This window comes from Megalops cyprinoides, chromosome 9 (assembly GCF_013368585.1).
Source record: "Megalops cyprinoides isolate fMegCyp1 chromosome 9, fMegCyp1.pri, whole genome shotgun sequence".
Classification (NCBI taxonomy): Eukaryota; Metazoa; Chordata; class Actinopteri; order Elopiformes; family Megalopidae; genus Megalops; species Megalops cyprinoides.
In genome coordinates this window covers 37,939,179-37,954,926 of record NC_050591.1, presented here as the reverse complement: position 1 = coordinate 37,954,926, position 15,748 = coordinate 37,939,179, and the positions used below count along the sequence as shown (strand labels likewise).

The 15,748-nt window shown below is 44.2% G+C and overlaps 1 protein-coding gene across 1 annotated transcript; it reads left to right on the top strand.

The window, feature by feature from the left end:
• The first annotated feature begins 8,287 nt into the window (after positions 1-8,287).
• Positions 8,288-15,598, top strand: LOC118783850 (beta,beta-carotene 9',10'-oxygenase-like). Its single transcript, XM_036537808.1, has 12 exons — positions 8,288-8,315; positions 9,878-10,058; positions 10,646-10,857; positions 11,423-11,538; positions 11,921-12,023; positions 12,513-12,641; positions 13,241-13,401; positions 13,495-13,662; positions 14,071-14,208; positions 14,399-14,581; positions 15,036-15,146; positions 15,482-15,598. Exons 1-12 carry the CDS (start codon positions 8,288-8,290, stop codon positions 15,596-15,598), a joined length of 1,647 nt encoding a protein of 548 aa, XP_036393701.1.
• Positions 15,599-15,748: the final 150 nt, after the last annotated feature.

Sequence of the window (15,748 nt, the reverse complement as noted above, 5' to 3'; positions counted from 1 at the left end):
AACACATTATAATAAGAACAGGACTGATGCCCAAGCTTCCCATAAACACAGACATTAGATTAAAGCAGCCCATCCCCCTTCCATTAAATTATGTAGTAATTATTCATTGCTCAGTGTTGGGAGAGTACCATGCATTTTATGGTTCCTTGCCCTGGTTATTTTACATGTTGGTTAAGTGAGGAGTTTTAGCAATTGGTGTCATTTGTGTTCGGTATTCAGAGTGCTGGACGATAAACAAGGGCATTGATTTCTAAGACCCTTGAAGCTGGATTTAATTTTCATTAAATTCCCACTTCCGTGACATCAGTCATTTATGGTAGATGGAAGAGTTGCATTGTGGGCCCCTACTCTACCGCCCCACCAGCATGTCCATGAAGCAGTTTCTATGGTTACCACATAATGCAAAGTGGGCAATAACCAAGTTAAGAAAGTGTAATTCAGAGATGATTACATTTACATCAGTTTCAGAACAATATAAGATTATTATATAATTTTATTAATTTTATTCTACAGGGCAGGAGTGTTACGTTGCTGCTCCTTGGTGCCATGCCACAATGCTGCCCGTTCATGCTGATGCTTGACCAATGCAGGAACACCCTTTCTATGACCTATCAACAGAGATATTTCAAGGCTATGGTTTAATTGCACATGGAGAAGACAAGGAGATAATTCTCAGCCTGTCTGCTCCTTCCAGCACCAGCTTCTACAACACTTTTTTTAGAAAGAGGTCAAAGGTGAAGAATGAAAGGAAATGGGATCCAAATTTCATACTGTAAAATGTGAAAGGTGTCATAATCTAATGTCTTAAGCTTTGAAAAGGATTTAGCTCTGTGACTGTCTGTGGCGTATGTAATCACAGGGGATGAAGCTGCAGCTGATCTTACACATGCATGTTAGTACTCTAATGTTTGTGTAGAACAGATGTACCCCACGTCCAATACCTGGCAAACAGGAAGCTTCACTCAGTCATTTCATTCAGTTGGTTGTGACCTTTAGAACATGAAAACAGAAAATGGCAGCTCAGTGGAAGCATGGAGAATGTCTCCCACACAGTCATAATATCCGATATCTTCTGGAAATGGTGCCAGCTGACCATTAGCAAACTCTATAGTGTCAAAAACAATGAGCTCCTTTCCCTTCCTGGTGGGCATGGTGTTGGCATGGTGTTGTATCGCCGCTGGTGATAAGGACCGACTTCATAAAGTTTAACTTTAATGGCTTCCCCTGTGTATGACCTGTTTCATGGCTCAGGAGAGCTTTCACTGCCGTGGGTCAAGCAGAGTTCACACAAAAAGAGTTCCTGTTCATTGCTTATCACTGGAGCTGAACACTATGACTGGCTGTAAATGCCAGAGCAGACAAGGCTAACTCATTTGGCAGCAGTATTGACAGCTCCAGCTGCAAGGCTCCAAAAGTTTGAATTCATCAACAGACCTGCATACCAGCCAGACTCCTCTGCTCTGTCACTCCCTTGTTGCACCCCCCCCCCCCCCCCCCATATTTTCTAGCCCCCCCACCCCATGTCATGTAATGTGCTTCCTGCTGTGGCCAGGCCGTCTTCCACTGCAGACTGAAGATCCACTTCTTCAGACTGCATCGTTGCCCCCAATCTAACTGTTTACATCAGTGGGTTTGACTCATTAATCATGTTCTGCACTCTGGGGAAATGACTCAGCAAGGGTAATATTCCACAGATGAAATCATTTTCCATGGAAGAACACATTTTCAGGGAAAAAAAATCCACAATCGCAATAAAACAAATGCTCTAATTGTTGCAGCTTTGAAATTTTGTTTTAAGGGGTATCATTGCATTAGCTTCATATACTGACAGTAGTTGCTGGTATTTTGAATAATGTAGCACAGTGCTTTCAGTACGGCAGCAGTTGCAGCGGCACTGTGGGACGGATACACGCGTTCAGGTCTGAGCTGTTCTGTTGCTCATGCGGCCTTGTCATCTGTGCTTCTGCAGCTTTGCTTGTTAGGTTACTCTGGATTAAAGCATCTGCCAAAAGAATACATGTAAAACATAAAGTAGGCTCTGAAACTGTACTGTCTTCTTCTTAAAGGTTTTCCTCAAACAGGTATACTGACAACCCAAGGCATATATTCACTGGGTTTGTTTAAATGCATTTTAATGAAAACCCAAAGTCAGTTCAAGTGCACCCATTTTTTAATTTTTTTTGGAGAGGTTATTAATTAAAAGTGAAATTAAATATGTTGAGTGGCCATGGACATTTTCTCCACATTTCCGATGCAGGATGTATATGCATACTGTCATTTCTGTTTGACACGTGGTGGAGGGACAGACGCTGTAACATGTATGACCATCCAATCAGCTTGCCTGAGACGTGGCAGTACATCAGCGACGGCCGCTTTCCTTACTCCATGAGGCTGGTGCACATGTGCACGTATGCGCTTACTGTTCGACCATGTGGACAGAGCCTGAGCCCGCTAACTACACAGCGCTCGGCTGCTCTCTGCAGACTTCCTCAGTTTACGCAGCCATGAACACATAGGTTTTATGACTCAGGCTTGTTCGGTAGCATCTGCAGTGTTCAGTTAGAGCTTGGCTTTCCTTTCTAACTTAAAGGTTTTCTTTGTCTGGATTATTATGATTTTTTTTGTTTAACCATTATTTTATCATTATTATTTTTTCAAAGGAGACCCAGCTAAGAGGCAGCACAATTAGAAGCGTGTACAGGAAAAAAACAATACAAATAGCAAGTGTAAAACATGGATATACTAACACACAAAAACAGGATAGAAACATGGAAAGTGTCACATATGTAGGATGACAAAATTACAGCGTGAGGCAAGAACAAATGGAGAGAATGGAGAGAATGTCAAACATTTTCAGTTTGAAATTAGCCAATGCGATGAAGGACTCAAGTCTGAGACCAGCCTGCAGCTCACTCCAGCCCCAGAGACCATGATAAAAAATTGTCTTGGCAGTGATGTAAAGTAATGTAAAGTGCTGTCATCTGTTAGGCGTTAGATTTTGGCTGCTGTGAGGGAATAAGCATCTTGTGCTGATGTAAACTGGTAGTTTGCCTAGGATGGGCTTGTGGATCAAAACACATCCTGCATCCAGCATCCTGTCAAACCAATAGACTATAGAGGTTACAGTGATGGGTCCTATAACCGGAGTCAGGTAAGGCATCTCAAAGCACGATGGTATAGTGGGTCAGGTTTGGATGAAGTAGATGAATAGGAAAATCTATACTTGGTATTTCCATAATCACGCTGGTACAGGAATAAGCAACTAACCATTGACGATGTGTGAAAATACAGAAAACCATGACTTCAAACCCTTAGAAGAAGCCCAACATAAACTTTACTTTCTTGGTTTGACAATCAACATAGCAATTAAAATTAAGATTGCTAAACTAAATACCTAAGTGTTTACATTTATGAATTCAACAGGTTTGTCTTTGAGAGTGTTGATGGGAATGATACCTTTGGACAACCAGGGGAAAATAATATAGCCCTTTTCTCATTTGCATTTAAAAGCAGTTTTAGATCTATTACTGCTTGCTGCAAGGAGGTGAAGTCAGTAAGTCTAAAAGCAGTCTTCTCAGAGGGCACCATGAGCGTCACAAGCATATAGATGAAGTTTGATATAGATGAAGTTTTTAGCCTATGTATAAATATTATTAATATAAATAAAAAAAACAGAGGACCAGATTAAAACTGGAAGTACAGAGGAAGCAGAGAGAGCCTCAGAGTGGTCTAGACCACAGTGCTAGAGACACCCTGAGCTATCAGAAGAATGACAAGCCAAGCTAAGCCGAATGGCCTGCTCTCGTTATTAAATGTGTGTTTTTTCAGCTTCATACTGTAAGCATTTCAGGTACTCATCTATGTCAAGCTCCTGAGCTGCCGCTGCAGTAAATCAATGCTTATCGCTGAAGATATGAGCAAAGCACACAGAGTGGCAGCTATCTGGCATGCAGAAGATACTGAGTGACCCAAGTCAGCGTATCTCTGAAGCCATAAAGCGGGATCATATGCAGGTGAAGTGGGTAACGCCTCTTTCATAAGCAGACTCTACTCTCACAGGCAACGTACATAGCAAACATGCTGAGGACACTGTTCCGATTTGGTGAGTGAACCCACTGCTCGGTTCCGAAAGGGGGCCCGCCCCCGGATTTGGTGACATGAGGTGCCTGCTTCGAGCACTGATGGTTCGTTCAGAAGCAAACCACCCTTGCTTGTTGAATTGTTTTGATCATAGCTACAGCAGGGCAGAGAAGCTCTGTGTGTGAGAGAGTTTCACAGACGGAAATATTCCATCTGAATTAGGTAAATACTCACATCTGTGTTTATCTCATGAGCCTGCCTACACGTTTGTGGATACCTGCTATTTACTGTATGCTCAAATTGGTGTTTCACATCACAGTGATTCTGTTTCAGATTAGAAGCCAAAGCTATGACCTGTTACACAAGTGGAAACTGTACTGCTGGTGTTATATATGCACTATTGTACGGTTATGGTGCAATACTGTTACACTGACTTTAAAAGCTCCTAAAATTTAAGTACAATTTATGTTTCTCATGACAAAAATGTCTGAAATGCCTGAATACATTTATGACACACGATTATGATTCTGATTCTGATTCTGATCTTTTACTTTTTCTGCTCTCTAAAAAGGTTATAAACATTGAACTGCTGTTCTAAAAGACAACAGATTCTTTGGTATCAATTGAACTACACAGAAAATTTGCCATGGGGGAATACCGTGGTTTAGGCATAATTTCAAGTGACCTTGAGTTACCTGAGTCAGACAGGCTGAGGCCTGGGGCCTGTTAGCCGGGGCTTCCTCGCCTCACCACACTCAGGAATGGCTCTTCACTCACACTCTGCCCCTTTCCTTGTTAAAACCAAAATTATTTATTTTATTCTAAAAAAAGACGTGGCATTCAGAATGCTTAGTACAGTGACTACTAATTGATAGTACTGTTGTCAGTCAATTTCCACATGAACGCCTTTGCAGTGTACCTGTGATCCACTGTGATTCATGCATACACCTCAGTGCAACACCTCTCCACTGACCACCTGGCTGTTCCCAGTCTCTTCATCCTGGCCAGCTACACGTGTTGTTTTTTCTGTGTATCTTACCATACCAAATCTATTTCATCAGAGGAAGAGAAGCCTACCGAGTTGGTTGCTTAGCATTGGTAGCCCTGAGGTTGAATTGTTGCGTCTTCAACTCAGTGAAGCTATTAGCAGGTGTGCTGATAGTTTGCTGTCTGCCCAAGAGGAGCGACAAATTGGTTTAGTGTGTTGGTCCGCACTATGATGAGGCAAACTGATTTCATTTAGTTTCCTAATTTGGTTTTACTTGTAGCTAGTTGGCTGGCTAACTTACAACAACTGGTTCACGTGTTTTATTAAGTGTTGCATAACACGTGCATACGTTAATGAGGTTAGGCTGTAACAGTCAAATAATGTCTCCTACAGGGAAATTCTCACTCACAGAGCCTATTATTTTGTACAGTAGAGATATCTACAAACTTCCAATTTTATTCCCCTGAAATGAATGTATATTATTGTTTTATACCTTCTAAAGTGTCAGTATCCCGTAGTGATACGGGATACGGGATGAAAGTTTGGACGTATTTATATTTTCACAAAAAATGAAAATGACAGCTGAACTTCACCATCTACTTAGAACAAATTTAGCTGAGTGTTCCCTTGTCAGCGGGAAAAATGGAATGTTGAAACAGTTTATCCAGCGTTACAGTACGACACCCACACTGTCTGTTATTCCAACGAAAAACAGATGAGGGGGTTAGGGTCGAGCCCTGTGGGGGTTTACCCTCTGCGACTGGGAGTCAGTATGTATGACCGAAAACTTTACTCAAGGAGTAAATGGGCTCTGAATTAAGTTTCTGAGTTAAAGAAAATGCCCCAGATATTAATACTGTATTGATATGTTTTACTAATCAGCCACCACAAGCATTTCTTTTACCAAACCTGAAACCACATTAGAAGGATAAGGGTTTGCGTTGGGAAACCACTAGGGTGTTTTTATCATTGGTTAGGATTATTCACAACATCTGGAGAATCTGTGTTCATGGAGCCGCAAGTTACAGCTGTATTCCAGGCCAGATTCCAGTCCTTGTTATTCGCTACTACTTACCTACTGAGTATCTCATGTAGAGAAATATACCACCGCCACCTTTTATCAAATGTGTGTATATATATATATATATGTCTTAATAAACATTACTTTTGGTTGCACAGACAGCATACAGCTGAATGTTATAAGTTGCTTACGCTGCAGAACGGCGGGGTGAAACGTTGTGTGTGTTATGTAAGATCTATGAAACCCTCCGCTTGCAGCCTCCCTGCCCAGCATAGACCTCTCAGGCTCTGTGATCTGTCAGATGCTTGGGTCCCACCACCACAGCCCCCCCCCCCCCCCCCCCCCCCAGGTTCAAGGGCAGGTGACGTGGTCACGGCAGCAGGTGGCACAGATACTGAAGCTCCTTCATATGTAACAGGGTCAGGCGCTTACCTGTTCTCTAACAGTTTCTAACCTGTTTGCTAACTCTCTCCCCCAGAGACATAGCCTGGTTTTGGGCTCTATTACGGTATGAACAATATAACCCCCTGTTATACACACAAACAGACATACTTGAAAAGCTATTCCTCACAACAATTCTCTGCAGAAATATATCAGACATTCGCTAAGCAGAGTGACTTACATTTAAACAGTTGGATATTTAGTAAAGCAATTCCTTAAGTACCTGGCTTAAGAGTGCAACAGCAGGGCCCTAACTGGGAATAAAATGAGCAAGCCCTGCTCCTTACCACTACGCCACACTGCTGCTCCTTACCGCTACGCCACACTGCTGCTCCTTACCGCTACGCCACACGGCTGCTCCTTACCGCTACGCCACACTGCTGCTCCTTACCACTAAGAAACAGCTAACCATACTGCTGCTCTACACTGGCAGTAGACTGCACTGCAGAGTTTGAGAAAAATCACTCCACCTGATTCAACAGGTGTCTGGAGCATAATGATTACACACCATCATTCTCAAAGTAAGAAACATGTTGCAATTTTTGTGCTGAGGGTTTCAGAACACATTGGTAACTGTTCGTGTCGTTGTGTTGTGGAATTTCCGAGCCTGAATTGCACCGCTTCATGTCTATCAACTGATTAGCGATTTGTGCTGGAAATGGATCCAGTATGTCCACATGCCTCAGGGGGTCTAAGGGGAAATAACCTCAGATTATTCTGGAAGGGGCATATACATGATCAAACTGTCATGCTCCAAATACCCTCATGTGTCCCAGATTCCGACAAGATACAGCATGGCTTTAACAAAGAAAATGTTTAACATTTAACAAATATGTTTACAACATTTCAAATTTTACAAAAAAAAAAACCTGTGCTGTGAATATTGGGCATTGCACCTGTAACTCCACAAGCTGGGGTGCAGGCTGCAGCAGAGAAAAGGGGAGGAGTGAGAGAGAGCACCTGTACACAGTGTGGGGCCGGTTTTAGGCATGAATTCCTGTGTTAGCAGCTTTAGTAACAAACACAATGGAGCAGCGCTTTGGTTAGAAGTGGCAGTAACTGATAACTGCCCACAGCGACTATAGAGAGTCAGCAGCTTCATAATCAGCCATTTATGTGCTTTGATGATGATAAATGGCAGATAAGATCACACGTCTTCAAATGTAGCTGGCACTCACTGTTTATATAGATGATCCCTTTTATTATTTAGAATTCTTATTTTATTTCATTTATTATTTTTTTCCTTATATTTTATTTATTTATTATTTTGTCATATTTATTCTCATTTTATTATTAGAATTATATCCCATCTATTTTTGTTAAATTAGACATTGATTTCTGTATATGCATTGGTTATGCAAGCCAATATTAATAATAATTGAACAGAATCATTCATGTCCTTTCACATTTTGGAGAGACATTGAAGTCTGAGCGAGGTTCACTAACTAACACCCTACTGAGTACACTGCTGTGAAAATGGAAAAAAAACAATGACTCAGTCAAAAATATTTCAAGGCTTCTTCAAGAAGCCTTCATCAAATCTTTTGAGTTCACCTTTAAACCGTAGTGTATCCTTTTCTCCCCCCTGTTGTACAATTACATCTACTCAGTGAGTCTAATTCTGTGAGGAATTGCGTAAGTACCATGTGACTGGGACGCGGTCTTAGACGCTATAAAGGGCTGCCACCAGCGGACAGGGGTGCAGAGCTTCAGAAGTCCCTGCTCTTGCTAGCATCTCTGCACTCCTGATCTCAGCCATGGCCAATGTGACGGTCAGCGGTCCAGGTAAGGCCTCCATGCTGGGCCCAGCGTTTGTGCTCCTGGTCTGTGGTTCTTTGCTTTGTGTCTGAAAGCTGTCTCTCTCTCTAACGCTGTAGACCTCTGTGTTTTCATGCTGTATGTGCTGCTAAACAGAGACGTGGGGTAAAAGCTGTGAAATTCAGCCAGAACAATGAGGAATACTATGAATGCTTACTTACTGGCCTCAGTATATCCCGATTCTCACTCACATGTTCACAACTGAAAATTAAATTGTGTGATTTTATCTTTTCAATTCTGCAGTGTGACAGTCTGTCTCAGGAGAATCACACTGTTGCTTGCACATGTTTCACAAAAAACCTTTTACTTGTGGTCTGAAAAGCTACAGTTTTTGCTTGAACTGAAGGTACTGTCTCAATCCTGAAACGTTAATGATGGATTGGTCATTTTATTTAGTCATTTTCCTCATCTGCCAAATACTCTTATTTACAAGGGTATCTTTCTGTTGAAATTCTTCTTTTATCTTTATGGTGTTCTGAATGTATAATGATACACTCATACTCTGATCTGATTGTTCTTGAGCCTTTTTCAGCTTCAGTTGTTAAAGCCTCCAGAAAGAGTACAGGTGGTTATTTTGAGGACATTCAAATTTAAAAGATGCAGTGAAATTTCCTTTGCCTTTTCTTTCAGTTTTCTTAAATTGCAACAGTAGAGAATGCTTTATGTTTTTCTAAAGATTTGCATCTCTACCTGCAGCTGCACCTCTTCATATATTTGATTTTTTAAAAAAATGCTCAAATTTCTTATCATATTCTCCCACTGAAGACCTTTCTGAGATCATTCAGTAATACTGTGCAACTGTATGCTTTTTCACGGCATTCTGGTGCTCTGTTAACTTGTGAGGCAGGGAGAGTGGTGCTCTGTGATGGTGAGGCAGGGAGAGTGGGGCTCTGTGATGGTGAGGCAGGGAGAGTGGGGCTCTGTGATGGTGAGGCAGGGAGAGTGGTGCTCTGTGATGGTGAGGCAGGGAGAGTGGGGCTCTGTGATGGTGAGGCAGGGAGAGTGGGGCTCTCTGATGGTGAGGCAGGGAGAGTGGGGCTCTCTCTGATGGTGAGGCAGGGAGAGTGGGGCTCTCTGATGGTGAGGCAGGGAGAGTGGTGCTCTGTGATGGTGAGGCAGGGAGAGTGGTGCTCTGTGATGGTGAGGCAGGGAGAGTGGGGCTCTCTGATGGTGAGGCAGGGAGAGTGGGGCTCTCTGATGGTGAGGCAGGGAGAGTGGGGCTCTCTGATGGTGAGGCAGGGAGAGTGGGGCTCTCTCTGATGGTGAGGCAGGGAGAGTGGGGCTCTCTGATGGTGAGGCAGGGAAAGTGGTGCTCTCTGATGGTGAGGCAGGAAGAGTGATGCACACTCTGATGGTGAGGCAGGGAGAGTGGTGCACACTCTGATGGTGAGGCAGGGAGAGTGGGGCTCTCTGATGGTGAGGCAGGGAGAGTGGGGCTCTGTGATGGTGAGGCAGGGAGAGTGGGGCTCTCTGATAGTGAGGCAGGGAGAGTGGTGCACGCTCTGAACGGTGGTGCTATGCTCTGACAGGTGTGAAGAAGGGGCACCGCTACACGGATGTGCAGGGGTTGCCATGCATAGCGAAGCTGGTGCGCTCCGTGGACGAGACACCGGAGCCGATCGGCACCGCCATCCGCGGGCAAATCCCGTCCTGGATCCACGGCAGCTTCCTCCGAAACGGGCCCGGCAAGTTCGAGTTCGGCAACAAGAGGTGAGCAGAGAAAGAGGGAGCAGAGAACCAAGCGCTGAAACCGAGCTGTGCTGCTTTACTAAAGCACAGTGCAGCCAGGCTGGTTTTGTCTCATCGCAGCAGAATAAAGCCCCAGCAGATCCCACTGAGTGCTGACAGACAGGGCCCCCATTATGCTGGGCGTATAGCGCAACAGCAGGGCTGGGTTCTGCTCTCAGTTCGGGCCAAGATAAACTCAGCCTGTGCCACAAGCATTCCAGCCCATAACAATTTGTAACTGAGAAAGGAGTACCGCCCACAGGCTGCTGCAGCTTCCATAAATGACTTTATAGTACAAAGAAACAAAAGCTGATGAAACATAATGTCTCAACCCCTGTGTGCTTCTTCATGGAAGCTTTCCTTCCTGTGGATGAATGGTGATCTGACATGTTAGCCTGACTGACCCCCTACCCTCCCCCCAAAGTATAGCAGCTGTCCTCCACCCACATAGAGGGAGCTGGAACCAGCTCTGTAACCAAGGGTAACAGCAGTATGGTGTAATCATGTAGTACTGACTGTACTCTGAGATTGGGTTAACGTCCACGCCTCTCGTTTCTCTCCACCCCCAGCTTTAACCACTGGTTCGACGGCATGGCGCTGATGCACCAGTTCAGGATCGAGGCGGGTCAGGTGACCTACAGAAGCCGTTTCCTGCACAGTAGCTCCTACAGGGCCAACAGTGAGCACGACCGCATCGTGGTGTCCGAGTTTGGCACCGTCTCCGTGCCAGACCCCTGCAAGAACTTCTTCGAGCGCTTCCTGTCACGCTTCGATAAAATGCGTAAGTCAAAGCGACAGAAACACGGCCTGCTCAGCAGAGCCCTGTTCCAGAGCCACTGACACCACTGTCACTGAAGCACCTCAGTTAAAGAGGCGCTCCCCTCCTGGGAAATGAGCCAGTAACCTTTGGGTTGGGAGCCCTGCTCCTTACCGCTACACCACACTGCTGCTCCTTACCGCTACACCATACTGCTGCTCCTAACCGCTACACCAGGTTATTGGCAATTATAGAAAAACTGATGAACTTACTCAGATCAGGGCTTTCACTCATTACATTACAATACGTCATTTTCAGTTGGTAGATACTTTTATCCAGAGCAACACAGTGTGTCTACTTCAGAGGCATGAAAAGCTGTACAAACAGGACACCATTAACCACACATGAATAAGCATCAGTGCTAAGCATAGTACTGAGATCACAAATGTTTGCCTAGATTAACATGTAAATGCAAAGCTATATGTACGATTTAAGGACTCTGTCATTCCAAACATAATGTAATAATAATAATAGTAGTAATGTGTTCAAAGCCGTCATTCCCTGTGGTCTCTCCCCTCTCTGACTGCAGAGCCGACAGACAATGCCAGCGTCAGTTTTGTCAAGTACAAGGGAGACTACTATGTCAGCACAGAGACCAACTTCATGCACAGGGTTGATCCTGAGACCCTAGAGACGAAGGAGAAGGTACGCCATTCAAAACTTGGAACAATGAGACAATTTATTGCTTATAATGAATGAAGCTGAATACACACTCAATGTGCAAATGATTAGACAAAGCAAACAGAAGCATTTATTCGAACAACAAACAACAACCCAGATCCATGACAAGAACTAAAAGCAGAAACTCATGTCAAATCCAGATCAATATGCAAGGAACAGCCTAATTAGCAGAGAGCTCAGCTGGAAGGAAGACCAGCACACACTCCTGGTCCAGCATTAAGAAATACTTTAATTTAACAATAAACACTGATTACATCACAGTCACATGACATATGTCTGTTCATAGAGTCGGAGTGTTCAGAGTGTGTAGATTCTCTGTGTGTTGACTGATGTCTGTTCTCCCCAGGTGGACTGGGGCAAGTTTATCGCTGTGAATGGAGCTACAGCGCACCCACACACCGAACCTGACGGCACCACGTACAACATGGGAAACTCCTACACCGGCAAAGGTTGGTGGAGGACCTACAGAACTGCATACACCAGGCAGGGAATCAGACAGAAACACAGCAAAGCCCAAAGCCCATCTTTTAAATCAAATCTGATAAAAAGACCTCATCATGCCAAATGCTGCACCGCAAATCTGTTTGGGTTTCGCCGCATTTGAATCCTCCAATAGCGAAGCCTTTTAATTATCACAGTGTGTTCCACTACTGGACTGGAGTAATGTTTTTTGTCTGGAGGGATATTAAAGGCTCGTGTTTAACAGAGCGACTCTGTCTGCCGTTCACAAGGGGAAACTCCATTGCCCTCATTAGCGCTTTTAGACCTGTGCCCACGGGCTGTGCCAGCCTGTTTATTCTGAGCTGGAGTGAAGTCCAGAAAACAAAGTCTCTTCTGAATGCATGAAAACAGATTTTTTTTAGTGCAGGGGCCTCTGGAGCACATTGAAGGAGCTTAAACCAGTCTGCAGTCTCACCTCTCTGTGTATCTCTTCTCAGGTGCGTTTTACAACATCATCTGCGTGCCGGCAGAGAAGGAGAGGCCAGTGGACACGCTGGAGGGGGCGAAGGTGGTCTGCAGAATCCCCTCAGTGGACAAGGGCAAGCCCTCCTACTACCACAGCTTCGGTGAGTCCCCAAGGCACTCAGCTACAAGACTGTATAAGCACTTTTCATATTATTCACATATAAATAAGGAATATAGGTTCAATATACAGCACTGTCCATAACAATTCATAACCCTAATTAAACAGGAAAAGAAAACGACATAATAGAAAAAATGATTGTGTTGATCATTTTTCCTGATTAGAAACAAAATAAATGTTACACTTTAATCTTAGTAGCACTGTGCAGAGCAAAATTGTCAAATTGATCACAAATAAAGACTTTTCTTACAGAAAGCATAAGGGTCACAGTTATATACTGATGTGTGAATTCTGAAGGAACAAATGCAATAATTATTATCACTAATATTATTATTAGCCCCGCTTTTGTGTACCTGATTGCTTGGATACGCTGTAGAACATAATATAAAACCATGTAACAACACAACACAACACAACAGGAGTCAAACTGTGACATCTTGCATAGTTACATAGTTTAACAAATACTTAATCTAACAGATACCTATATAATACGTAATAATTATCCATACTGAAATGAAATACATTGTAATATATTGAGAAATATACTTCCTGACTTTTTCCCTTGTGGTCCTTTTGTTTCAGCAATGACTGAGAATTATGTGGTGTTCATTGAGCAACCAATTAAAATGGACCTCTTGAAGATCCTATCAGGCAAAATTTGGGGAAAGGGGATCAGCAAGGCAGTCTACTGGGACCCCAAACAGGAAACAATTTTCCATGTGATCAACAAGCACACTGGCAAGGTAAATTACTCCAAACCGAGGCTCCTGAATAAGGCCTTGCCTCTAGGAACCAGCCTGGCGGCCAGCAGTGACCTGTTCCCCGCTGTGTTGCAGCTGAACCCGGTGAAGTACCACGCGAAGCCACTGTCCACCTTCCACCAGATCAACGCCTTTGAGGAGGACGGCTTCCTGGTGATGGACATGTGCTGCTCGGACGATGGGAAGGCCATCAACAACTACATGATCCAGAACCTGCGCAAGGCTGGAGAGGACCTGGATGAGGTGAGAAAACACACATACACACACACACATGCGCGTGAGCACACACAACTAAACACCCAAATACCCACACACACAAACACACACACATGCATGCACGCACACACACATATTCTCACACAAACACATGCATACACACACACACACACACACACACACACATATTCTCACACACAGACACACAGATATTCTCAGACACACACATATTCTCACACACACATAGATGCAGACATATTGCAAATGTGGTTCTCTTGACTGCAGTTGTAAATATTTAAGCCTCATGGTAGTTTTACTAATGGTGCTGGTATTTAGGTTCTGCTCAGTGGCAGCTTACTGTGAGTGAGTCAGACCTGCGGGTTCTGCTGTGTGTGACTCGCATGGTTTAAGCTGCTGTGCTGTGGCTTGTGATAGGTCTACAACACCATGTGCAGAGTCTTCCCCCGACGATTCGTACTGCCTCTCACCGTGGATAATGACACTCCCCTCGGCCAAAACCTCAACACCCGCATCAACAGCCCGGCCACCGCCATCAGGATCGCCAAAGACAAGGTACAGTGGATACCGCAGGGGGGTGTGGGGACAACAGAAGCATATATCTGAGTTTCAAACACTCGTAATGCTACTGGATGCAGACAGTAATTCTGGGTAACTTTAGTTTCTATTGAGAACAGAACTGGTAATGTTAAAAGCAAAGCAGCATTTAACTGAGCACCTGCTGACTGCCTCTTCCCTCCCAAAGGTGTACTGTACCCACGAAGATCTCCATGGAGATGACCTCCATGACTACGGTGGCCTGGAGTTTCCACAAATCAACTATGCCAAATACAACACCCGGCCATACCGCTACTTCTACGGCTGCGGTTTCAGACATCTGGTGGGCGACTCCCTCCTGAAGATGGACCTCCAGGAGAAAAAGATGAAGGTGATCTTCCTCTTCTGACCTGTGCTGTCACCTCACTTCCACCATGACTCTTATACATTACATCATTACATTACATTATTATCATTGAACAGGTGACTCTTATCCAGAGTGACTTACATAGGGCATAAGTTTTACGTGTTATCCATTTATGCAGCTAAATATTTACTAAAGCAATTCTGGCTAATGTACCTTGCCCAAGGGTACAACAATAGTACCCCAGCAGGGAATTGAACCAGCAACCTTTTGGCTATAAGTACTGCTCCTTACCGCTACACTACACTGCCACTCCATTGTAGCCACTACAGCAGTTTTTAGGCTCGGTATTCCCTGTCTGTCTTGCAGTGTTACTGTTCTCAGTGAGAGTGCAGGTGGTGGTATCACAGGTAAAACAGGTAAAACAGCAGTGATGGTGATCATGCTGATGGCCTCTCCCTCTCCATCTGTTTGGGATCAGGTGTGGCAGCACCAGGACCTCTACCCCTCAGAGCCTGTCTTTGTCCCATCACCTGATGCCACGGAGGAGGACGATGGAGTTATTCTGTCTGTAGTCATCACTCCCATCGCGGTAAGACAAACACTCTGACCCACAGATGGGTCTGCTTAAAGCACATCTGGCCAAGGGTTTAAACCTCACATCCTTGCATGAGTACCCTGCAAAATTCCTCATAAAACCACAGTTTAAACACCAGACCACAGGGCCACTCAGTTATAGTTCTGACAGTTGAGCTGTTCAGTAGGAGCTGAGTCACCGAAGGGGTGCAGTGAACATAAGTCAATGTAACTGCAATGTTTGCTGTGAGCAGAGGCTTGAGAACGCAGATCATGTCCTTGCTGTGTTAAACCACAGTACAGAAAGTTGACAAGCCGAGCTTCTCACTCGAATGATTCCTTCTCTTTCAGGAAAACAGCACCTTCCTATTAGTTCTGGATGCAAAAACCTTTGAGGAGCTGGGGCGAGCCGAGGTGCCTGTCAACATCCCCTACGGTTTCCATGGGGCGTTCAATGCCAGCATGTAGGCCCTGCCTCGGACCACACCCAAACATTTTCCCTTTCCAAGGATTTATATTTTGTAATATTCAAGTTGTTGCAATCATTTTACTGTTCGAATTATGAAAATTTGTTTTTTCCTAAAAGGCACTGAAATTACTTAACAAGGTCTCTATGAA

Bases quoted from the DNA above. Each gene is read 5' to 3' on its own strand.
- LOC118783850 (XM_036537808.1), top strand. From the start codon at position 8,288: ATGGCCAATGTGACGGTCAGCGGTCCAG. The intron at 10,059-10,645 runs GTGAGCAGAGAA...CTCCACCCCCAG, and splicing joins TTCGAGTTCGGCAACAAGAG to CTTTAACCACTGGTTCGACG. The intron at 12,024-12,512 runs GTTGGTGGAGGA...ATCTCTTCTCAG, and splicing joins AAACTCCTACACCGGCAAAG to GTGCGTTTTACAACATCATC.